This window comes from Stegodyphus dumicola, chromosome 8 (genome assembly GCF_044657685.1).
Source record: "Stegodyphus dumicola isolate Sdum_Otavi_A_Nest chromosome 8, ASM4465768v1".
Classification (NCBI taxonomy): Eukaryota; Metazoa; Arthropoda; class Arachnida; order Araneae; family Eresidae; genus Stegodyphus; species Stegodyphus dumicola.
Window position 1 is genome coordinate 37,326,314 of NC_140775.1, and position 26,725 is coordinate 37,353,038.

Sequence of the window (26,725 nt, forward strand, 5' to 3'; positions counted from 1 at the left end):
ACTTTGAATAACAAAAAATTTGAATTTCTCTCTTTCTGTATACGTAGCAGGATAGATGAACGATGGACATCAACCTATGACACATGAAAAAAGCAAGATGAGATAAATGTGTGATGACAATGATAACTTCTGCGTCATATCTTTTGGTGTCTTCGTCACATTAGGCCGTTCTTGTCTTCGCACAACGATGGAGAGAACCACAGCTACATCTAGGAAGATAACCTCACGGATAGTTACTACAATATCCAGGACGACTGCCACATGGGAGAGGTCACAAGGAAGATACCTAGCTCTGGCTCCTACAAGGGATTAAATATGGTTGCACTTCATTTTCTTTCCACACTACGCAGACGCAAGGAGGAATGCAAATTTCTTACAAACCACCTATTTGCTATTCCTACAAAACAACTTAAAATTACGTATATGCTTTTTAAGTTAAGTTACTGAAAAAAGACCTTCTTCAGGTTTCTTATAATAAGAAGTATGTGTTACTGAAAGTATACTTAAAAGACTACTGTATTTAAGTTTCATGTGACTGAAAGTAGATAGGATTTCAGTTGCAGCGAACAACTGAAAGGATTGTTTATCATTTTATGTTATCTTTTAGGTCAGATTACCAGACTTAATACCTCGAGTTCTTCTGATGAGCGGCAAGAGCTACTTGAAAGAAGCCGGATTCCGAATGGGTGTCCTGGCAGCTTGGACTTTGTTTCTGCTCACAGTTCGGCTCAAAGTTATGGGAGTTCAGCTTCCAGTTTTCACGAAGTAAGTTGTTTTTCCTTTTCATTATTATTGATTTATATTGAGCAACTTATGTCGAAATCTAAAAATAAATAGTAATTTCTTTAAACAAATATAACTAACTAAATTATGCAAAAGTTATTTCAACAATTTATTGTGTCATCCGGAAAATTTTAAAACATCAGAGCGCGTTTCCCTACATTAATTTTGTTACTGCTCGTAACGAAGTGATCTTGATTCTACCTCATAAGGAAAAAAACCTGATGTGGTCAGCATATAACTCATTTCCAGCCAATTCCAATTCATAGTTAAAAAGCACGTTCCATTCCGGCAAGCTACGATATGGAATTGGAGGATTAGCAACGTGCTTTAAGTAACTATCACTTTCGGTTATCGTATGTAAAATAAAATCCAGTTTGTTTATACATTTTATACTTCAATGTTAATTATAAGTACTATTCATTTTTTATTGTTCTACATTTCCATACAATGGAAGATGATAATGATATGTGCTCATGTACACTCTGCACGCAGAAAAAACAAATAAAATAAAATAAAAAGGGGCAGTTCTATATCTCCCGATCTACTGGGTCGATTGACGAAATTTAGCTTGTGCTTTTCATGTCTTGAAAGCGCGACTTAGGATATACATTAAATTTAAAAACAGCATTGCTCTAACAGAGATATTTTGATACAAAATCGGACTTTTTCTGAAATGACATACCTATTTTTTTCTATGTTTTCACTCTACGACTTATATTACCGATATGACATATTGGAACTGATTATGAAAAGTAAGCTTTACAAATATCGGATTCTTGAGCAAAATATTTATACAAATGAGTTAATTTTGAAGAGCTGTTTTCTTCAGCAGTACTTACTACTGACACAGTAAAATATTTTATGTTTTCATGCTTTACACAATAGTTAAAAACAATTATTAGTTATTTTCTTAGTTTTTTAGGTCTTCCATTGGTTATACTTTGATTCTGAAGAATTTGTGTATGGATAGGGATATGGTGATGTATAGTGGACGGCCATTGTTTAACCGTAGGAAATGAGTGTATTGCACAGGCGCACTAATTATGCAAAGAACTACACTTCACAGGGTCCACAAAGGACCCCGTCAGGTGTTGCTAGGAGTTGCTTTGTTTTATGCTGTGTTGCATAACGCAGTGCATCTTTTAGACAGAAGTTCATTATATTTATGAGTTCCATTCTAAGTTTTTTGTTCTTGATACACTATCTTATAAAAGGATTTATTTCAGTTCCTTCTGAAGGAAGGAACTTAATGCTCAATGCTTTGAACTTTTCTGGCACATGCTGTTGCTCCTTCAAATGGATTTAACGCCGTGTAGTTGTCTAGCATTGAAAATTTTTTGTCTGTTATGGCTAAGATAAAATGTTTAAATGTTGCTGTCAAGGCGCCCTAAGCCGTATAAAATAGGCATTGTAAAATATACTAGAAAAGCAATGTTTTGAATACGAACATATTATTGCAGACAAATAAATTATTGATGATTAACAACTGAACAATGTTTTTCAATTTTACTATGTTTCAGATTCGACAATCCAGCAGCAGCAGCTGAGACTCCGACACGACAGTTGACGTTCAATTACCTGGTCGCCCTTAATGGTTGGTTGCTTTTGTATCCCAGCGACCTCTGTTGTGACTGGACAATGGGCAGTGTGCCTCTGGTTCGATCCTTGAGTGATCCCAGGAACCTGGCTACTCTGGCTGGCTATGCCACGTTGGGGGCTATCTTGTGGAACAGTTTGTGGGTGGATGACAGCCGGTCTCGTGTTCTTCTCATGGTTAGTTCTTTTAAATCTGTGCCTGTTAAATAATATATATTTAACTAAACAGATTTTTATAGAAAAAAGCGTTTTTCTTAGAAAGGGTTAAAATATCTAAAATAAATATCTTAAATCTTAGAATATACAGTGGGGTTTAGTATTACTCATATGCATGGTAATGCAATATGTTTTAAATATTTCTTTTGCATTATGTAGCTGACATAGCTGACAATATACAGCAGTATATTGCTTCATAACTTCTAAAAAAGCACAACAGTGTTCCTGTATGCTCTTCATTGAGAGTCTACAAATCTACGACTAAATCAACGAAGAAATACAAAATAAATCTACAAAGAAATTATTAGTGTCTCAATGAGATTTTGCTCACTTTGCCTTCAAAATAAATAAGTAAATATCAGTAAGAGGAAGATAAATATCTACATAAGATTTCGAAAACCACCACACGTGTTACACATTCAGAGAGATTAGAATGCAACGTTGCACTCACAACACCTATCTTATGCACACGTCAACTATCTTAGGTTTACATTGCCGTTTTCGCTTTCTCATAATTGTTTTTATACAAAAAATAAGCATAAATACTTTTACACAGTTTAAAATTTGAAATAACGTCACCCATCTTACATTCATGTCGCCGTTGTATTCATTCTCACTATCATTTCTTATTAAAACCGTTAGATAAGGTTATGTTCATTTAATCTTTAGAACAGTGTAGAACTGTCCAGAAAATTGTAGAAATTTAAAGCAGAATTTTATGGAATTTTTTTTTCCGAATATAAAAATCTCCTTGAACTAGAATAAAAGGGAAATCATAGTCCACCTTAGATTTCGAAAAATCTACCTTCGTCTTTCTAAAAGAAGACTTCATTCTGCGTAAAGCTCGGGCAACGCTAGCTACTTTAGCTAGTATTGAATAAATATTACAGTTCCTTTTTTCAAGCAATTTGTAACAACACTCATTAATAAAAAATACAGTATGTAATTTTTACTCTCATGATTATTCTGTATAATCTATTTAGCATGAATTGGTTATTAAAAATTTGTTACTCTAATGTTTCTCGTCTACTTCTGAGGGTACTTTGCAATAAAACTATTTATATTCTTGACAAAATTCATCAAAAGTGCTCCCTTTTCCGAACCAAGCAAACTTAATACCCATGACGTGGAAATCGAACAAATGGTAATTCAGCTCCACCCTTTTAGAATAGCCTCTAAATAGATTCTTTATTCCTCTGAAGATGCATGTTTGGCATCACCATTTCGAATGCATGTCCGGTGAATCGAAAATTGAATGCATAGACACATAAATTGGTATATTCAGAATACGGGTGTTTCGGATGGAATATTAAAGCCTTCTCCGTTATCACAGGTGAAACGTTCTGTGAAGTGCACTCTATAGTCATTGGAATATCCTTTGTGAGTTGGACAATACAATAAGTTTCCTGCAAGAGATATCAAACTATTTTGCCTGTGCAATACATTTACTAAGAAAATGAGTTTAAAAGTTTTCATTTTGGCAGAGATAATTATTAAATCAATATGAAATTTTATTATGTTCACTAAATTTATTTAAAAAATTTCATAAGCTTTACATAGGGATGCAAGGACCATATTTGTTCAACAATCGTACCAACACTGTGAAACCGTAACTGTACCGTGATACCGACTTCTAACCTATCTGAATTTCTTGTTTTGAAAATAAGGTCTGTTAAGAATTGATTGAAGTTTAAACCGAGAATTTTGTTTGATATAAGGCAGCTATTACATGCTGTTATGAACTGAAAAATTACTGTTGAAATCATTGAACTTTTCGTCGGATAATGCATTTACTGGAGAAGTATGTTCCAAAAAAGTATAACTGTTCTTGATTATCTTCCTTACTCGTCAGATTTAGAGTCTGCAGTCTAACTTCTGTTTTCGAGATGAAATCCTCCTCCTTAATGAATTGCATCGTTTTCAGAGTGCAACAAATTCTTAACGGTCTGCCAAATAACGCATACTTTATATAGAGTTGTTTCTCTTCTCAAAACAAAACTGTGCTAAATTTTTTTATGTTTTATATTACCGCTTTAAACTATTCGAAAAAGACACTAAATTAACTCTCATTAATTATTTGCTGTCAGTGTTATCGAACGGTTATAACTACTGAAATGCATTAACATAATTTGAACTTTTTTTTAAAGATTGAAATTATTTTAGTCTTTTAGAATTTTTTCGGTGTCAGGACACTGAAGAAATCCGTAGTGCTCTCACAGAAATTTGAACTACGGATCTCCCAAATAAGCGTCGAGTATATTTGCAGTTAGAGCTCGAAGGGATGTGGAAAGGGCGGAGAAAATACCTTATATACTTCGCCTTTTACAGAGCGACTGGGGATTAATGGAACCAATGGCGAAATTCTGGTGTTGACGAATTATCGTCGACAGCGTTTTTAGTTCGCGCGCCACCTGTAGAGTATTGTAGAATTCTGTCGATGTCAGAAAAATGAAAATATCCACAGTGCCATTGCTAGGATTCGAACTAAAGACCTCCCGAATACTCGTTGATTGTGCTTTAAATTACACTACGAAGGCACACGGAAAGAAGGAAGAAAATACTTCAAAATTATCGAATTAATGTCATCATCGTTTCATTGTTCTCCGTACCAGGTAATAGATGAGATTACTGAGGCTTACGTTGCACATCTGGAGAATTATGAAGAACAACTGAAACTTCATTACTGTCATCTCTGTGAAATTCTTGGATCAGTTTCGTAAAATTTTAAATTAGATGTTACTGTTGTCTTTTCAAAGCAAAATAAATGGTAAATAATTATCATTTCGTTTACGGAATGCTCATGAATATTTCCATTAAAGGGCTGAGTTTTTTGCATTTCCCTTCAATAAAGTTTAGTTAATTAGTTTTCTTTTTAGCATAATTTATTTATATGAACCATAAAAGGAAACATTATGGTCACACATGAAGCCAAAGCCAACGAAACTTGTTATTCTTGAAAATGTGTAACATCAGCAGCATTATTAGCATATATTTTTGTAAGATATAGTTAATCATTCGCTTATTTTGCTCTTGATGTGAATATTTAGTTCTGAATTTCATATCAATTTTCGCATATATTTCTTTAAGTACGGAATATTGATGGATTCTTTTTTTAATCTAGGGTAAATCTGAATTTATCATAGCAGTGTTGTCTAATGATAATCGTGAATACTCTCAGGAGTCATTTGGTGTATGAGTCATATGGTGTTTGATAAGTCATGCACTCATATGATGTTTGAGTTATTATTGCTAGCCATGATTTGTTGATGTTTCTTTGAATAAGCGTTCCAGATGATTCTAAAAAGAAATTAACCATATATTATAAAAAATAAGGACACGCAGCAAAATAAATAACTCTAAATAGTTCAAGAATTAGGTGGATGATAAGAAATTTCTCCTTAGCGCACCCCATTAGTGGCCGAATGCTTAAGACAGCTGAGCACTAACTGTTCCACCTACTTTCGGTTCTAACCCAAGCGAACGAGCTGGCTGTATGGTTATTTTCCCCATGGTTAACGTAAGACGTGTCGTTTTCTCACAGTAAGTCCTTCCCGAAGGCATTCTTTCTATTGGGCAGATAGCGTTAATGGCTTTATCTTGTTCAAATAATCTGATTTAATCTCCTTAGCGCATAAGAAATACCATCAATTCCAAAAATCATCTCCGAGTGAACTCTAAAATTCAGCCAGTTCTTGTTAAACCACTAGCTCACAGCTCATTAAAAACTGACTAGCCCTGGGTCTTGGAGTTATATTTACATGGTGTTGCACAGTTTTTGAACGCTTCAGGGCAAAACCAGTTACAGGGCTTCAAAAATGCATTTTCCCAAATCTATCAAAACTTCGCCAAATATCGCTACGTTGGAGCAACTATCGGTACGTCGCCAAATATCGCTCCAAAGCTCTATCAGGATCATTTAACCTTATATCTCGCTTTCTAGTTGAGATATTTGGCAATTTAAGCATTGCAAGATTCAAAATTGAATGATCTACAGTTTTATTCAAAGTATAAACACTTACGTATAAAATATGTGGCCATAAACTCAACCACACACCTGTACAAATAAAACCTAAAATTATTATTTTGAATGCAGCAAACAGTTAAATAATTAAATAAAACAATATTCAGTATTAGAATAATATTCAAAAGCAAGAATGCAAGAAAATGAATTTAAATATTTACAGAAATTTACAGCAATATTGTTTCGTAATAACTGAAAACATTTTAGACTAGAATAGAAGAGAAACACGCTAATGTGACAATCAAAATCGTAAAAATAACCTTGTATTTAGCGTAAGTATAATGAAACACTCAATCGATTTCGAGGGCAGCTAAAGGTCCCTCCTCATCAGGAGAAAGTAATACCTAGAAAGAAGAAAATAAAGGAGAAGGAGTCTCAGAAACACGTGGTCCTTATCAGCACTGCACGTGGTTAAAACTGGATATATCTGGATTGCACGTGGTTGTGCAGTGCTGATAAGGACCACGTGTTTCTGAGACTCCTTCTCCTTTATTTTCTTCTTTCTAGGTATTACTTTCTCCTGATGAGGAGGGACCTTTAGCTGCCCTCGAAATCGATTGAGTGTTTCATTATACTTACGCTAAATACAAGGTTCTTTTTACGATTTTGATTGAAAACATTTTTTGTTTACAGCCAATCTATTGTGCGATTTTTTAACGTTTAACTTCGGGTAAGCATTGATTCCATGAGCATACTGTAGCTTCAATAACGCATGCGTGGGCTTAAAGGTTAAGTATAATCAATTCCATTATTTTTACCTCCCCTAACCTAAGGAAGGTATGTTTTCGGTCCAAAATGTCGGTAGTGAGTATTCAGAGAATAAGCCTCATTTGGCTCCCTCACGACATGATTTACTATTTTTATAATGACTTATGTCTGTCCGTGTATCTGTATATGTGTGACGATTTTTTTCGTCCACAACAACTCTTATATGAAGCTTCCAAAATTTTTTGTTTCCTGTCCATATAAAAGTTTATTAATGTTCATTCATGTAAAAGTTTATTTGCTTGGGGAAAAATTGGACAACCGGAAGTAGACCTTTGAGGAAGCTCGTGAAAATTTTTAATCGAGAACAAAAAAGGCATTTTATTTGAAACCCATACCAGTTTTTAATGAAAAACTATATTAAAATATAATCCAAAACTTTTCAGTTATCAGTTTTCAGTTTAGTATTTGAAACTTTTATATTGATGGGACCAACACATTAGATTTTGGCTAAGATTGATAAACCAGAACTGATACAGTACTTGAAGCTCTGAGCAGACCTTCGTAAAAAATATATTATGAGATAATCCAAAATTTGTCGAAATTTATTTAAAATGGGTATGTGATTGAGAACAAACTATTGTATTCATAAACAATAAATGCATTTGTAGAAGTATGCTAAGTGCAACGATAATAAACTCACTATGAAAACTCTAGTTATGAAACAGTTAAATATATTAACCTGAATTCATAACTCTAGTTATGAAGCAGTTAAATATATTAACCTGAATTCATAACTCTAGTTATGAAGCAGTTAAATATATTAACCTGAATTCATAACTCTAGTTATGAAGCAGTTAAATATATTAACCTGAATTCTGAATTTCGTATTTTTTTCAGTTCTTTCGTCGAATCACTTTTCAAATAAAAGATGCTACCAGCAAATATTATCCTTAAGTACTATTACAGCAATGAATGCAATAATATAGGAAATACAAAATAATATTGCGAGTGTAAAAGAAATGTATGGCAACACTAAACACTCTATCAGGAATTCTAAAGCTATGCTGCTTAATTTATTGATTTGTGAATCCAAAACGCTATATGAACACCGGAAGGCAAACTATGATCGAGGCGATATTTTCACATCAAAGTATGAGAACTGAATTCTACAGATCTCGTATAGTTATCACTGTCCATTTTATGGGAAAATAAAATAAGAAGTGTTTATAAACAACATTAAGTCATAAATTTTATAAACAGATTAGATTTTATTTACAAACAATTAAATTTAAGTAACAGTTTGTTGAGACATTAGGTATTTTTTTTGGAAGCAGAAGAGATAAAAAATGAGCAACGTCTTCGCCGGCAATCAAACCGTGGACTCTGGAATGCGCGCCCAGCATGCAGACCACCACACCACGAAGGCATGCTAGGAAGGCGGGAGAAATGCCATATAAGTTTACTTAGAGCTGTCTACTATTCGGCGAATTCTATATTCTTAATATGAAATTTTCTGGGATTCATGTCCTGAACGCATTAAGGTTTTTTTCTACGCGATATTTTCCCAAGCAACAAATTGGACTGAAATAATTATATTTCATTTCATACTCATATCCAAACTCATGCACCCGGGGACAGACATGTAATACAAATGTGTCACTCCATCCACGAAATTTAGAGACCCGGCATTCGTTACGAGTGAATACATACCGAAGAATTAATCAGTCGTTGTTGTCATTTTTGTCGGAAAGCAATTTAATTTCGCTTGACATTTTACAAAACTAGGAAACGAAACCTGTCTGGAAACAATTACTGCTCAGCTTACTGTAATTAATCACGTGACGCTGAAGGCCAACATAAATTAGAATCCTCAGCTTCTCGTTACGAACTTAAAACGACGTGCATAGGCTCGAAGCACACACACGGGGAATGTTTTCACACAAGTTTGAAGTAGAATGCAATTAAGTAGGATTGATTCAAATATTTGATTATGCTAATAGTTAAAAACCCAATATTAGGCTTCATTTGCTTTAAACATCTTAACCGCAATTTACGTGGGTGTAAATTATCAGCTGGGGTAGACTTTTGTTGGCTGTCTGAAGAGATAAGTAAAATGGTACTCAACGTAAGTGGAAAATTGTTAAATTGCAAATTAATTTACTTCGCAAGCTTAACAAACATCGTAAGTTGTTTACTTTGAGAAGAAGCAAAAGTTGTTTCGTGTACGAGAGGAGTAAATGTTAATTAATATTGTTCAAGAAGTGAAAGTATACTGTTTTGTTCCGCATTGTGTAACAAAATTTAATGAAATGCGCTTCAAGTAACAATGTTAATTAGGGATAATTACTCTTACAGCTAACCGTTAATTAACGGTAGGGTTTCGTGCATCCGACACGGTAGGAAATCTGCTTATAAAATATCGCTAAAATGAAACGAAACTACCACACTACCAAATGCTTATTGCTGATATGTATCATTAATTTCCGATTAACACGCATTTTATACATTACTTTTAACTTCCGATTCCTTAAAGAAGCAAATATTGTGTTAAATTTAAATGACCAATCAACGTACTTATTGTCCTGTCTAACGTTCAAAGCCAGTTTCCCTACCCAGTGATCTCTCCCAAATAATATTTTTGATACCTTGCTATTGATGTTAGAGTTTTCAAGCGCACGGAGAGAAGTAAATATTTTCACTACTCCAATGTTGATTACTAAATCGCTGGGGATTTACAGAGAGAACTAACCTCTTTTGAGTGCTCAGTGATCTCTCTCATATTGTTAGCCCAGAAGGGCTATTAAATTCGTTTTGGCATTTTACGTCCATTCACTATAAACGGCGAATCACTTTCCAAATTGTTGCCACCAAATATTATCGCTCTGTGTCATATTTAAAGAAATTAAATAATGAAGAATCTGCATACATGTATGTATGCTTCTTGCACTGTGTGCACTTGTAAAGCGACAGTATCCAGAGCCATCAAATTTTCAATAACGTAATCTTCCACCGAATATGGGCATCTGGAAGTCCTAACTTGGAATCTGGAATTTGTTTTATTATCGATTTCATATTTTGTAACACTTCAACAAATTTTTGATTAACAAACTCAACGATTTCAAAGCAACCAATAACAACACCGTAAGAAAAAAAAATTAACTCCAGCGCGCGAGACTATGTATCGGAAATTCTAAAGATATGCCCATTTAAAAATTATTTTGCGATATCGCTGCTGAATTTAATTTTATGGTTTAACCCGTAACAGGGGAGATCAAATATTGGGACATAACCGGGGAAGTGCGGTCGCACAGACCGCGTCTCGTTATGGTTTAAATAAAATGTTTTAATCAAAATATTAAAATTTTATTTTACCCATACATTCTATAAACACTTATCTTCGAACAGAAAAAAAATATTTAAAAAAGAAATCAATCAGCACTAGGAGCATCTTTTCTGCAACATGAACTATGTTGCAGAAAATTTGCAAGTTTACCACATTTGCAAGTGGTTTTTATGAAAAACCACTTGCAAATGTAAATTATGCAAAACAAACCAGAATAACTATTATTTTTTATGAATAGTAATTATTTTCCATTAATTTAACATGTGATAGATCATTCAGATGAAAAATACAAATATTGTAGAAACATAAAATATGACAGTACCTTACTATCAGTAATACCATTGTGTTCTTGCGAAAGATATCAACTTACTCAGCATATTCTTGTGCACATTCGTGACATAATTTTTGTGTACTCACCAAACAAACTGGCATTTTACAGCTTACGCATAAATACGAAATTTTCAGTTCTTTCTTTTTCTCTAATATTTCGTTTGTGAAAAGGACTTCTCAAACTTCTTTAGGATCCGTATTTTCACCCAATTTTCTATATGCTCTTAATCCTGGAAGATGAATTATATTATATTATGCGCGAGAGTTCTCACATTTCTTTGAGGTTCAATAGGTGACCACTTGAAGCGGTTCCTCCCATAATAATATTTTATAGATGAAATGGATTCAGTCTCTGGTTCAGTGCATTCATTGTCAGATTCAGAAAATTCTGATGTCGTGGAATGCGAACTTTCATTTGCAAAATCTTCTTGGCATTCATTTTCGTCGCTAAATTCACTTTCCACTTCATCAAGATTTCTTTACAGCATTTCTGCATAACGCGAATTAGAAGGATATATGATATTTCTCAGACCATACCGCTCTCAGATAATGGAGTAGAATTTCACAATGAAGCAGGCGCAAAAAAATGTTAGCCAATATGTGAGAATTATCAAGGCCACAAAAGGAGAAGCTAGCAGTAGAATCCACTCAATCAGACTAAATATAGAATAGGGGTGATAGGAACAACACCTGTAGCGGTCTCTGAAACCGCACCACCCCAGTTACGGGTGCCAAGGACATGATATTTAATAAATAAAGGTAACGCGCAAGACGTTAAAAAAAACACCCTTTTGGGAGTAAAATAAAATCTGAACGCTTTCAGATTTTTATTTTTATTTTATTTATTTATTTTATTACTGTTATTTTCGAAACATATTACTTGTAAACGTAAATATTGCACAGATAAGTGCATCCAGTCACACATATTTTGTTTCTGTTCGTCTTTCTGAATCATATTAACTAAGATGCTAAGGCTAGAAATAATAATTAAAGTAACAATAAGTAATATCTAATATAAACTAAAGTTGGCAAAGTTTAGTTTATATTAGATAAGCTCTTTAATTAAAGCTCTTTAATCTTAAAGCTCTTTCAAATCGCAAAACGAACATCAAAACAAATTGCAGAACGAAAATCATAAAATTAGATCATAATATATGATATCAAAATGATTACAACATCCTATTGATTGCATTACTGAAATCTTAAATTTAAAATATTAAATAATAAGAATAACATCTTAAGTTTTTTTCAAAATAAAAGTTTTGAAACTTAGGGTACCGTTTTAAATTGCTTTACAAATCGTTGCCACCTACAGCTTCAAGCCAAAGAATAATTAAATTAAACGCTTTGATATTTTCCAGTATTTTCAAATATTGAATTAACAGTTGGCATAATATTTGCAAATAAACATGTCTGAATTAACAAAAAATTTGGAATCTTCTTTTACACCTCCGAGCAAAAACAGTTTTTACAGATGATTTTCAATATCCATGTGCTTTCAACAGTTTACATCGCAAATATAAATAGCATACGGAATATTTAAAGGAAATGGAAACACTTAACAGTTTGTAAACGCGAATATTGATCAGATGACTGTGCCTACGGCACTCACATTTTTTTCTCATTAATTATTTAGTCATTAATTATTTAATATTAGTCATTAATTAAGACAGTCATTAATTATTAGCCCAAAGGGCATTAAACCAAAAGGGTTATTAATTTCGTTGTGACATTTTGCCTCGATTCACTTTCCGCGTTGTTTCACTTTTCAAACTATTGGCACCAAATATTACAGCCCTGTAATATATTTAAAGAAATTAAATAATGAAGAATCTACATAAATGTATGCAAGTTCTGGCATTGTGATAAAACAACGGTACCTAGAGCCATCAAATTTTGAATAACGTAATCCTCCAGCGAATATGGGAATCTGGAAGCCTTAATTTGGAATTTGGAATTTGCTTTATTATCTGTTTCATATTTTGTAGACATTAAAGAATTTTTGATTAGGAAACTCAACGATTTCAAAACGAAGAATGGCAAAACTGTAAGAAAAAAAAATTTATCTTCAGCACGCGAGATTGTATCGGAAATTCTACAGTTATGCTCATTTTAAAATTATTTTTGAACTGAATTTTATGATTTAAATGCGAAGAACGTGATATTTAATAAAGAAAGTAACACACAAAACGTTAAAAAAACGCCCCCTCGGGCGTAATGTAAAATCTGAAAGCTTTCAGACTTTTTTTTTTTTTTTTTTTTTTTTTTTACAAACACAGTATACAAAAGAAATGGAAATCTTGCAATCGACCTATTATACTAAGTTAGAAACTTATGTTATACCTGACACTCTTGTCAATAAACGTAACCTATTTCAAAATGCTATTAAGAACTACAATTAAAACTAATTTATCAAGGATTCAACATTTTATGATGATGAACATGTACTGTTAAAATAAAGAAGCAAAATCAAAGATCTTATGATTTATCGATTGGTAACAATTTCTTGTCCAAGTAAAATTCGTTAAATGAAAGCAGTAATATTTCTACGGTGTGCTAATAAAAGGAAAATAAAGAAAGTCTTACAGGAGAAAAAAATGATTAGCAGGAAGTCCAAAATGTAAGCTCTGCTTCTAATCACAAAATAAATTATAAAAGGAGTCTAACAGAAAAATAAAAAAGCTATTTAATAACAACATATGGAAATGTGTATAGAATTTATAGTTAGACTTAGTTTTTCGTTAAAAGTTTTATAGAAAACACTTAGGCATTTCGTGTTAAACTGGTTGGAGACAGCCTTCTTCAAAAAGTCTTCCGTCATAAATTGTTATATGGGAAATAAAACAATCTTCTAGAGTTAGTAATAATCTATATACATATAAAATATTTGAAGAATCGGAAAAGTGAAACGGAAAATAAGAGGCTGTATATTTCATTTATAATGTTTTAAACATTAGCCGAAGAATTTACATCAAACTTCTTTTACGTCTTTCTGCCATCCCAAGAACAAATGGCAGAAATATTTTTCTTTAATCTTATTCTTTTTAACTAAATGTTCTTGGCTAAATGATTCTGGACGTTATATGTGAAAACCATAAAATATTGGAACCACGAAAGAAATTCGAATTTTAGCTCTAGGTAGATTTACAGAGTCTGAGCCATAAGGCGAACGTAAACCTAGAAGATTTCGATTTTCCATCCACCGTAAATCAAAAGCTAAGAATGCAAGATCTAACTGAATTTCTTGCTTTTTCCACGGCCGGTAGTTTGAAGAAAAGGAAATTTGCCGCCGTTTCTACTTAATCATATGTCGTAGTCTTTTGAAAAAAAAACATAAAGTTTAGTGCATCAAGAAGATCATTTGATGTGTTATAATATTTGTAATACGTTACTCTACCACAGCATTAATTATTCACGTGATTTGGAGATGTTGCCATTGCACGGTCGAGTAAGTAGACAATTTCGAGGGTCTTTATTCGACATAGTTTAAGACGCTTATTTTATTTTTCAAATTATAAGTGTAATTATTTAGCAGTCTGAGAGAAAACATACTCCTTAACATTTTTTATTTTCATTTTATTTCTGACACTAACTAATTAATATAATTTTTAACACATCTAGTAATATACTGAAATTGTTATGATATATCCAATTGGTAACTTTATATACATTTGCAGCATTATTATAATTAATAAATGATGTTGGTATTTTGATAAGCAAACTTTTTATTTAAGCAATATATCTATTCTTTCGATGAAATATAATTCATTTCATTAACGTAATTTATAATATATCCAACTGATAATTTTTTATGAACATTCTGCCATATTATTTTAACTATTAAAAGGCTTCTAATAGTGTATATAGTTCCCTTCACACACTATTCTGCTGAGTCCTAGGGTTATATGCAACTCTTCTATGGATTCCGAAAATCAAAATTCGAAAACTATTTTAAATGTTATATGGATACAAAATAGAGAATCTAAAATAATTTAATAGATGATTTTTTTAAATTTACGATATTGAGTTATCTCTAATACAGTAAGTGGTTTCAAATTTTTAGAACTATTTCGGTAAAGAATTTTTAAAAAGCAAATGCTTTGAATAAAAATTTCTCGCAACAGTTTATTATTTGGAATAAAATACCATCTGATACTTTTAAATTTATTCTTCTTTCAAAATGTCTTATATAAACAAGCTATGGATTGAGGGTTTTTTTTTCGCTTTTTGAAGAGAAATGTTCCCTGTCCATAATATCAACAATTTAAAAGCTGTTTAAGTGCAGTGAAACCTAATTTTTAAATAACATGGCGGAAATATTTGTTTACATTTGAAACAGCAGAATAGTAGATTCGTTGCCAATCTAGAGAGACTAAGCTTCACAACAACAAAGATAACGCCTTCATTTATTATTGCATATTAAATCATACTCCCGGTAAAGCAATTTTGAAATGTCATGGATTAGCAGCTCTTCGCTTCTCATTTTATTATATAAACACGTTTGAATTTGTTTAGTGAAAGCAACGAAAACATCGTGTACAAGTTGTCCGGGAGATTCGTTCTGAAGGCGAATTCTTCTTAAACCATTTTATTATCGTTGATAAAACATGAATAAAACATGATGTACAGAAACAACAATGAACTACATAGCATTCGATAGATGAAACAAGATAAAATAGACCATGACATACTTAGTCGAAAATTAAGATAATATTGAGTATTGTCTTTGATTTTTAGCTGTTGCGCATTGAGCATTTCGATTAACTGGCTAAACATTTAACAAATATTTATTATTTGAATCATTTGCGTCTTTTGCATGAAACAATTGTTAGGAAACTACCTGAATTGCCGCTACACAGCTCATGGATTTTTCACTATATTTATGCACTTATTCATAATTACATAATGCTTTTCTCATTCGTGAATATTTGGTCAAATATTCAATAAATACGAATCCAAAAGCCCCCTATTCATTCCATTTTGCATTGTGTGATTTTTTCTGGTTTTAATGGCTGCTTTGCGATCATTGCCTTCGGCTTGATAGGTGGGATAATAGATGACTTAAAATTTAAATGTGTTTCCCAAACAGGCCTTAACTTAACTTACTTAACAGGCATTTGCTTTACAGGCTAACTAACAGTTGCTTACTAACTTAACAGGCATTTGCTTTATTATAATTCCAAAAATGTCTACTTTGTAGCCTGATTCCTTTTCTTCCAGTATTTATATTGGTATATATATTTATATTAGTTTAAGCTTAATTGCATGCATACTATTTAAGGTGCACGACTGTATATTTAAATGTATCATGAAAAACATTTGAAATGTATATATATATATAGAGAGAGAGGTCGCTTAGAGGGGTAAGTCGGTGCCTCCAAATAAAATGCAAAGAATCTCTAACATATTGATGTTATAAAAATTGAAGCAATGAAAAGCGTGGGAAGGGATGTAAGGTAAAAATAGTTAGTAGATAATGTTCTACTATTGCAAAATGTTATGCAGTGATGCGAAATTTATTTTTTTGCTTGTCTGATGGTTTTGTCTCAGTATAGTAGAGTTCCAACTAGCTAATGTTATGTAGACTGATTAGGGCAACTATGAACTCGTATAAATTGGAAGAATAGTGATTATAAATCTGGAATGTTGGTTATAAAATATCTGGTTAGTTTTCTTGTTTAATATGGTATGTTACATTTAAACTTCCTTTCACGGCTTTAAAACTTTCATGATATGTTATGGCAAATTAAAATATGCTGATGCGTATGTTTTTGATAAATTACTTAATACATAATATAATAGTTATATAATAGTCTATATAAATAATACATTAGTTGGGAAAATGAAAGTTATATTGCTATATTTTAATATAAGTGGCTTATCGAACATCAAAATTCTAAATAAATAATAAAAAATAACCAGCAACAAATCATTTTGTAATACATTTAACAGTTTTTCAGTTTTCTTAAAAATGTTCTTTATTGTTTTTTTATATTAAAAGTGCCCTATGAGAAGTTTTTCGGATTTTCTGAATGTTACGTTACACTATACTATCTTGGATATATCATCTCTATCCCTAAGCGAGTCTTAACACTGCGGGAAATATAATGTGTTTTCATCTTCCATGCCCTTCACGTATTTCTCAATAATGCCATTCGGTAAAACATAAAGTAGAATGTTTATTTTATCTTCCAGATTTAATTAGTGTATGATTGTTTAGCAAAATAAACTGTCTGAAAACAACAAGCATATTATGTTAATGGTTTAAGATTTTATTTTATTTTTGTAAAAATATATATAATTGATGTCAATTAAAGTACATTGAAATACACTATCTTAATCAATAAAAGATGTTAGACAATCCTATTTTCTGGTTATATAAAACCTGCTGTCTGATCAAATGTCGTTTATTTAGATGAGAAATCTTCAGTCTATTTTCTGTGCGTTTATTAATATAAGAGCTCAAATAAATCATAATAAAAATAGTAGAAAAGCTATTTTGGATTATTAAGAAGCTATTTTGGAAACCACAATTAATTAGAATTTCAATACACTATCGAAACGTATGTATGTTAAATAAAATTGTAACATTATTCTGTTACAATTGAGTTAAGTTTCCATCTTAATTTGGTTATTTCCCCTTTCTATCATAAATATTGTAACATGATTTTAATAAATATTTCTGATTGCTTTAATTGCAAGCTCGCTCTGTTATGGAACTTTTATACAATGCTAATCAGCATGTCCTTAGGTAATGGAAAAATAAAATTTTCACCCACTAACAATGAAAATATATGCAATCCAAAAGTCAACCAAGAGTAATTAAGCGGAATTATAATTTTGCTGTTCTTAATCTAATAATAATATTGTAATTTTTCATCTTCTCACTCTTTTCTCGACTGCTAACATGTCGTTCGCCATTTCTTATCTGTTACCACTTATATTTATGTGAGTATGTAAAAAGTAAACTAATATTTCTAAAAAACAATTGCAGGGCTTGTTCCAATTTAGCTGCTAATGCGTAATGAATGTTATAATAAGAATAAAGAAGTGTTCAAGCCAGCATGACTGCATTTTATATTTAACCATCTAACTATATCATCAACCTTTACGAGAGCCTAAAAAGTTTCATCATAAATATATTGTTCCTTATATTACACACCTAGGCGCCTAAAATAATTATAAAAAGAAAACTTAGTCAAATTTTAACGTACAATTCACTGTATTTCGGTAATGGTAAGTACTAGAAAATGAGATTTTATAGGTAAAAGGATTGGTCATTTGGAAATGTCAATAAACACATGATCCGTTTGCTTAACTGCAACTATAGCCACCTTGCTTCCACGATACGAGTGCACATCTATTCTATTCGATTGAATTTAGCTCTCAGGATCGAAATTATACAGCAATATTTCAATAAGAGACATAACTCCATGGATTCTTTTCTCGACAATCCCAATGGAAACGTTGACAAAGATCATCACACACGTTCTTCCTGATTTGTATCATCTTCTTGTCAATAGCTGTGCATCCTAGTCGGTACAAAGTTTTCTGTATCACGAATCGTTGGATTAGCGTCAACACAGATCATTTTGCAGCTTCTGGTTAACGATCCATCAGACCTGGTCCTGGGAATAGAAATCACATACCTGAAGTCTCTGAAGTCATCAATATACATTATTTCGATTCATCATGTTGGTAACAGCTGCTATATATAGACTGGTAATAGTACTTACTACGAATTCATGCAGCCATCCTCAGCAGTGATCTCAAATAGGCAACCTGCGAGCCACATGCGTCCCACGAATAAATTTCAGTTAAATATTTCTTACAAATACAGTGTTGCAAAAATTTCAGTACTTCAGTTATTTGAAGTTCGAGTTTATATTAAATCCATTTCCATTAAAAACGAACATGAGTAATGCAGCAGAAAATCTATACATTGCGTTAATTAATGTTTTAAGTGATATAAATCTCTTTAAAAGATTTGAAGATACAGATTTGATTAACTTTCACTTGTACTTGTCAAAAAATAAATATGCCGAGCTAGGAATGCTTGCCCTAAGAATAATCCATTTGTTTGGGAGTAAATTTATATATAAACTGTGTTATTATAGTTGAAAATTAATAAGAAATGGATCCAATTGACCGATGAGCATTTTTAATCCGATAAGATTATAATTTTAGTAATTTCTATCCAGTGCTTCAGACTTTATCAGAATCGTAATGTCATTAATGGGCAGGTATAATAAGTAAATAAAGAAGTTTATGATTATTTACATTCAAATATATTTATTTATGCGTATAAGAAAAATAATGACTAAGAGAAAGATTCTAGTTTTTCATTATATATTCTCAAGATTTTTCCCGCCTGTGGAAAAGTTGAAAAGTTTTCGTAATTTATTTAACTTTGGTTTAAATAAAGTAAGTTATTTAATAATTAATTAAACATCTTATAATCATTTGAAATAAATATCTGTCTGAAAATCTAACATTTATCTGTCAAATTACAAACTGTAAAGAAAAAAATGCCTTGCAGTTACTAAACTTCAGATTTCAGGTAGAAAATAAATTAAAATTCGATTTTTTTCCTTTTGCGATATTATTACTATTGTTTATGTAATTTCTAATAGATATTTAGTAAGAGAATTCAATCTTTCTTTTATTTAAAATATTTTTAATAAAAAGCTTAGTCGTGTTTAAAGAAAAAAACTGGCCCTCATTTGTTTTCAAATCGGGCATTCAGCTCGCATGAAATTTAAATGTCCTATGTTGAATGGAATTCGATCACAGCACCGTTAGAGTAGTGAGGTCTCATATTGATCAACCATGTTGGCTTACTTGCTTTCGGTTAAGTTATGTGATAAAATACTAATGCTTCTTACCTGTAAAATTTCTTTTCTCTGACTCTTACAATTGCAGAGATTCTGTGGATTGTGCGATACGTTTTGACCAGACTTTGTATACAAGGACTTTATTAAGTTCAGCTTGCATAAATTCACTCATTCCGCTAATAATTAATAATGTTTGAAATAAAAAAACTAATTTATGGATTTTGCACAAAATTTTGCACATTTTTCGAACGATTTCGAGGCCGTTTATTTAATGAATGAAACGTAAAGCGTATTTTTTAAAATGTTCGTTATGATAGCCTTTTCTATGGGCTATAAGTCTGCATTGTAATTTACATGATAGAAGGGCTTTTCGTTAACTTTCCAGGGATATTGATTTCCATTCTTCTTCCACTACTTTCCACAGTTCAACAATCTTGGTGGGTTTGCGTTTCGAAAGAGAGAGAGAGACCCTTTCAAGACATTAGAAAAGTTATATATGCAATTCGCTATATCAGTCTTCCTTTTTTCAAGGAATGCATGGTATTTTTCGAAGCATGACTTGTTGCATTGTCTTGGTGAAATTTTGTCATTGGGATAAAGAAATGGAATTCTTTCTGTAAGTATCGGACTAAGATTCTCTCTTAATAGTACGATGAGGTGATTTTAAAATGTTTTCCTCTTTCCACTGAAAAAGAATCTTGTGACAATCCTAGACCCCTTACTGAATCTTTCTTTGCGTTGAGGAACAATGTCTGTACACTTTTTTCTCTTCTTTTCGATAATAAATGGACCTTTTTTAATTGCAAACTTTTAAGTAAACCTATGCTTCATCAAGAGTTACGGAGTATTTCCATTTATCTCCTGCTAATTCCCATACAGGATTCTACAAATTGTGTTAATCCTCATGCCTTGGCAAAAGCTGATGAACGTTATGTTTGTTAGCTTTTTTAAGTTATAAATTTTGGTTCATTATTTTACATATTGTTGCTACAGATGTATTTAAAGACTTTGCAACTGATCTCTGGATCGGATTTTATTTTGTTACCAATGATTTTTATTTACAAATATGGAAAAAGTATACTCTAAACATACGTATTCGTACTTTTTTTCGTATACTCGTTTGGAGTCATTTTTTCACGTACAAGTAATGACTGGCGGTGTTTCCCTTTCCGATTAATGTTGCGCACTTTGCACTTAGGAATTTCAATACACCGCGTTTCACAATATTTTTGGAATACGGAAATATTTCTCTTCGAAAAGCGCAAAAACATAGCCTTGAATCCATAGCTCGTTTAAAAGTTATATTTTGAAAGAAGTACAAGTTTTAAAGTAAGCGAAGCAATTTTTGATTTCAAGTAATAAGTTATTGCTATAATGTTTTTCATAAAATAGTTTTTTAAAACTTCATTATCGAAATCTTTCGAAAAATGTGTAAAACCGCTCTGTAAATCGTTCAGTTCGTTAATCAATAACACATAGAGAATAAATTTGAAACAAAATTAAATATCTTATATTTTTGCCAAAAGGCAATACACTGACGCGTAGGAGATAAAAGTATTTTGTTTCGGGTAGTGACAACACATTTCTTCTAGGCGAAGTTTGTTGATTACATTCGAAAGACAACCACCTTACACTTTAAGGAGGGACAAAACATATCTTTTTAAATCGCTAAGTTTTCCAATTGAATTTGAAAGGCACTTATGCTTTGCAGATTTGCAGCACGAAAAATTTAAATACCTGAGTTTGTTAATCAAAAATGCAAAACTCCATTCAGAACATAAAATAAATTCGAAATTCAAGTTGTGGGCTACGGAGTCGCCCAAATGGTATTAATGGTTAGGAAAGCCTGACTGCGACACCGAAGGGCCTGGATTCGAATCTCGGAGAAGGCATGGTTGTAACTGTCCGTCCCTTCATAGGAGGCGATTGTAGTCCACCTATTAGATGCCTCCATAATAAAGAGACCACCACATCTGGCCTTGTAATAGATTAATGGAGTGTGTTATACTGAACTGTTCACAATCTGTCATTGTAAAAAAAAAGTGGGTTATTTTGGGGTGGAATATTATGTGTGCATAAAATTTGGTGACTCTAGGTAACATAATGCGAGGAAGATACCTACCTACATACGTAATTTTCATTATTTAATAATAAGAAATAATATTGCCTTTCATTGTTCTACTTCCTCAAATAAACATCTGCAATAAATATAATGCTCGAAATTGGATAAAAATCATTGCCACTTCAAATGCCGAAGTACGAACCCGTCATTGTAGAAATCGATTAAACGAGAGAACTTCGCCATAATTCTTCCCTCACCCTCTTCACGTCCACGCTGGCATTTCCGAATTTAGTTTTGCGCCCATCGGTTTGTCTTCGTCAGTCTGCTTCGCAGAAAGAGGTGATAATTTATAATGGGATCAAGTGCACTGAGAAATGCCATAGGGAGTGAAATTTTCGAACCTTCGACATGCTTTAATCCCTCGCCTCGCTTCCAGGAACACTGGTTGGATTTCATACCGATAAAACCCCGCTTTAATCCATAGCTACCCCATGGGAAAATTTATTTGGCAGTCGGAGATGGAGGTAATAGGAATCGATAAGTCTACTTTCATGGCACGGATGTGATAAATATCACTAGCATTCCTAATACTTCTAACTCGTTCCGCTTTATAAGGAATGATGTAGGATTTTATAAAGCGGGTGTAAACAAGCGACTAAATGAATTTACGTTCAAATCTTCTATGAATAATCTATCAGTTTTATTTCAATATTTATTCAGCCTTCTTTCATTACGTGTACATGCTGTGCAGTTGAATATTTGGGATCGTTTATTTAAAATACTATTGAGTTATTTTATTTTATAACTTCGTTTCGAACCAGACATTTTGCTTTTAATATGATACAGACAACGGTGAATGCCATTATGATATACTGCTGAATGGCTTATTAAACAATGACAAGGAAGAAATTGACAATTTATTGCAATTAGTAAAATCGCACAACAAAATAATATCTCTAAACGGTTCAGCGAGAATGCGGGCATTAGATGAATTTTCTCAGCACACGAAAAGTATCCTAAATCCCCAATATCACTCACGGAGGGAACCTTAAAGTGGAATTCAGCTAAATCTCATTGCACAGCAATCTATCAGACCTGAGTATCAACTCCGTACTCCCGATTGTCGAAGCCTTATTTGCATGGCGTTGCACGGGTTTCTGAAAGTTTATGGGAAAATTGGTCGTAGGACTTCAATAATACATTTTCCCGAGACTTCTAGCAAATCGCCAAATTGACGGTAAATTGCCAAATGTTGCTAAGGTTCCTCAGGAGCGTTTTTATTCATACCTTACATTCTACTTGAACTATTTTAACAATTTAAGCGATTGAGAATTGAAAGGTATATAATCGTATATAAGAAATAAAATTTATATATACACATAAATTACAAACAAAATAAACCCTAAAACTACTCTTACCTTAAATGCAAGAATTAAACAAATTTATAAATAAAACCAATGTCCATAGTATGACAACGATATATAAATATAACAAATGGAATCAAAAGGATTAAAATATTTACAGAAATTTACTACAATATGTTCCGATGTAACTAAAGCATTAATTAGACAATTTAACTAGGCAGCTTAATCAAGTTTCCGAATTAGCTTTTGCTTAACTGTTTTCGCCGAGTCACATTTCAGTTGAATCTTGCGTTAAAGTTAAAATTCTTCGAGCATTTAAAACGAAGCGTCGAACTTAGAGGTTTCGTTAATTTAAAAAACTTCGAACTCTCGTTAAACTTCCATCGTAGCTAAAATAGGATACATCCTTCCGTGTTGATTTACTCGTTAAAAATAATTTTTAGCCTGATGCCTGTTCATAGTTAAAAAAACGATTTGCTAAGGCAATGAGATCCATAATCAGCTGCTGATAACTCTGCTTTAGTTGCTACTGTTGGGATAATTTGAGCTGATTTAAGAAAGTGTCACATTCATTTGTGCATACTCTTGTAGTGTAGGTGTTTAGCATGTCCGGCCAGTCCTGAAAAATTCATGGCTCGAATTCCGACGAGAAGAGAGTGGCCGAAAGTTACGATTTTCTGGGGCAGTCCTGGTGTTTGACGAAAACATTTGTTGTTTATTCATGTATCAATGAAATAAAATTTTCGGGGCGTCGGTTTGTCCCGGCTTTTCTTTTTCAAAAGAAAATCTATTTTTGGAACTAATCTTTATTGCCATGTCGTGATTAGTCCTTCTGCCAAATTCCAAGACATTTCAGCTATAGATCGATCTACAGATGGCTCTGAGTAGTGTCAGTTAAAAAACAAAAACCTGTGTATAATGATTTTAATGAATCTAGCTAGTTTTATGAAATATAATTTCATAAAACATGTAGCATTTCTAATTAGGTATCTCATAATTTAAATGAATTTTAATTTGAATTAATCAGATTAAAAATTTAAAAAATAATAATTCTTAAGAACTGCGTTTATGGCTTTTAAATCGCTTGGTTTGTTGATTAGCAACTGACAGATCAAATTCGAAAGTTAAATATCTTATGCTTTTTCCAAATGGCAAATGTTGGCAGGCTAAATGTAAAAATATTTGATTTTTGGCAATGGAAATATACTGCTTTTCAATAATCAAGATCGTTGATTAAAAGCGAAAGCATTTTGACAAATGGCAACCAGTCTGATGGCCTTGAGATAAAAATGTTTGATTTCGAACATTTCAAACAGATGTTTGATTTCGAGATAAAAATGTTTGATTGCTGCCACTCCTTTCTTAAAATCGCTAAGGTTTTTAATCGAAAAGTTATTAAAATTATACAAATGCGAAATAAATTTTTGAAATTTCGAATTTCAGAATTTGGGTTCCGAGATTAACATGTTCGGATGGAGAGATGCCGCCATTTTTTCACTATGATATAAACGAGATATATGAGAAAGATATAAACGTAAATACATACAGATTCTTCGTTATTTAATATTAGAGATAACATTACGAATTCTGTATTCACTCATTTTCTTTCTATAATATGACCTTTAAAATTATGATCTCGTAAATCCTCCGTTTTTGACGTAAGAAAACAGCACACGTACATCTTAGCATATCACGTTTTAAAATAAATTTAAAATAAACTTATACCTCTTTTTTCGTGTCTAGACTAGTTTTACTACACGCCCTATTTATAATTTCTTTCTGCAAGGAATAGCACGGATTTTATGAGCTTTCCGCTTGTAGTAGTTAATTACTCTTTCCTCTACAACAAAACAGCTATGTCAGTTTCATTTCTTCTAAGATCGTTAAATCGGCTAGTAGGTGCTATAAAACGACAGCCACGCAAGCCGGAGCGTGGGCGTTTATTATTTCCTCAGGGTAGTTTGGGAAATTCTGGCAGCTAGAGTGAGTAAAAATTGCCTCATAGATTGGATAAATGTAGTGAAACATTCTTAGCAAATACATAATCTGTAATTAAATATGAAATTACAATAATTTCATCTGTAATTAACGTACATGTTACTATTTTCCCTTTGAAAAGAAAATCACGCCTGTGAAATCCAATAAAATCTTAAATTGTGCGTAGATGCATTTAGCTAATCAATGTTTACGTTTAGAGAGTGCCATACTTTTTTTCATATATAATTGCTTACTATTTATATTTGAGATGCAAATTGATGAAGATATCTGGAATTGCTCCCAATGTCTCCACCTGTAAAAATTTTTACTGCCTGGAGTTATAAAAAGGTTTCAAAATTTTGGTTAATTTTTTTTTAGCCCAAATGGGCGTTAAAACACAAGGTCTATTAGTCTCGGGACGGCATTTTGCTTCGAACCTCTTTAAATGTCTAAATCACTTTTCAAATTGTTGCCACCAAATATTATCGCCCGGTGTTATATTTTAATGAATGTATGTATGTTTCTCGATTTGTGAAACAATGGTATCTAGAGTCATCAAATTTTGAATGACATAGTCCTCCACTGGAACATGGGCACCTGGAAGCCCGAATTTAAAAGTTAAAATTTGTTTTATTAATTGTCTGTTTCAAATTTTGTAAAATTTTAATGAATTTTTGATTAAAACCTCAACAATTCCAAAGCGAGTAGTGGCAACATTATTTTTATCTCCGTCGCGCAAGACTGTCTATCGGAAATTCTAAAGATATACTGTTTTAAAAAATTTTTAGTACAATGTGGAGCCCACCAGCGGCCGAGCGGTAAAGTCGCTGAACACTGGTAGTTCGGTCCGAGGTCCGAATCCCGCGAACGGGCTGGCTGCATGGGCGTTTTCGTGGTTTTCCCCATGTGTAACGTGTACACGAGCCAGTTTCCCTTAGAAAGTCCTCCACGAAGGCATCCCTCCCCTTAGGCAGATAGCCCTCGTGTGCTTTACCATAATTAAATACACACAATGTGGCATTAGCCCAAAATTATGATGTCAGGGTTTCCCTCCCCCAACAACAAAATTTATACAAATTGTTAACAAACAAAAATACCAACTCGGTATACAAAAAATACTAACTCGGCACTCGTAGCCTGCAAAATATCAAAATGTTTCATTTAGTAGTTAGTTTTAGTTTTTGTACTGAGGATGGCAACTATCTGTAATGCAGTTTAAAATGATATCGTAAGTTTTAAGACTTTTATTTTGGAAAATAGGTTAATTTATTATTTTTATATATTTAAAATCGTGAATTTTAAGATTGCAATAATACATTCCTTAGAATAGAGCCGGAAAAAGGGTGAGGCAGTAGCCTGGGGTGAATCATTAAAACGGTCACCAAATTTGTTACGGAAAATTAGAAATTCATTTTAAAAAATAAATTATGATTGTTAACATTAAACTCTGGAGAACATCAAGCATTGTTTTAAAATATTGCATTTTCTGAA

The 26,725-nt window shown here is 32.3% G+C and overlaps 1 protein-coding gene and 1 long non-coding RNA gene across 3 annotated transcripts in view; one reads left to right on the plus strand and one right to left on the minus strand.

The window, feature by feature from the left end:
- Positions 1-26,725, plus strand: part of LOC118198726 (protein O-mannosyl-transferase Tmtc3-like) — a 268,461-nt gene that overhangs the window by 125,473 nt on the left and 116,263 nt on the right. For both annotated transcript variants that reach the window (XM_085821740.1, XM_085821741.1), the window contains exons 7-8: positions 608-765; positions 2,304-2,556. In XM_085821740.1, the coding sequence (XP_085677866.1) occupies positions 608-765; positions 2,304-2,556 (411 nt within the window). The remainder of the gene's footprint in view (positions 1-607; positions 766-2,303; positions 2,557-26,725) is intronic.
- The window catches only part of LOC146995790 (uncharacterized), a 47,343-nt gene continuing 22,833 nt past the window's right edge, over positions 2,216-26,725 (minus strand). Inside the window, exon 2 of the long non-coding RNA XR_015042544.1 lies at positions 2,216-2,578. This is a non-coding gene — a long non-coding RNA (uncharacterized LOC146995790). The remainder of the gene's footprint in view (positions 2,579-26,725) is intronic.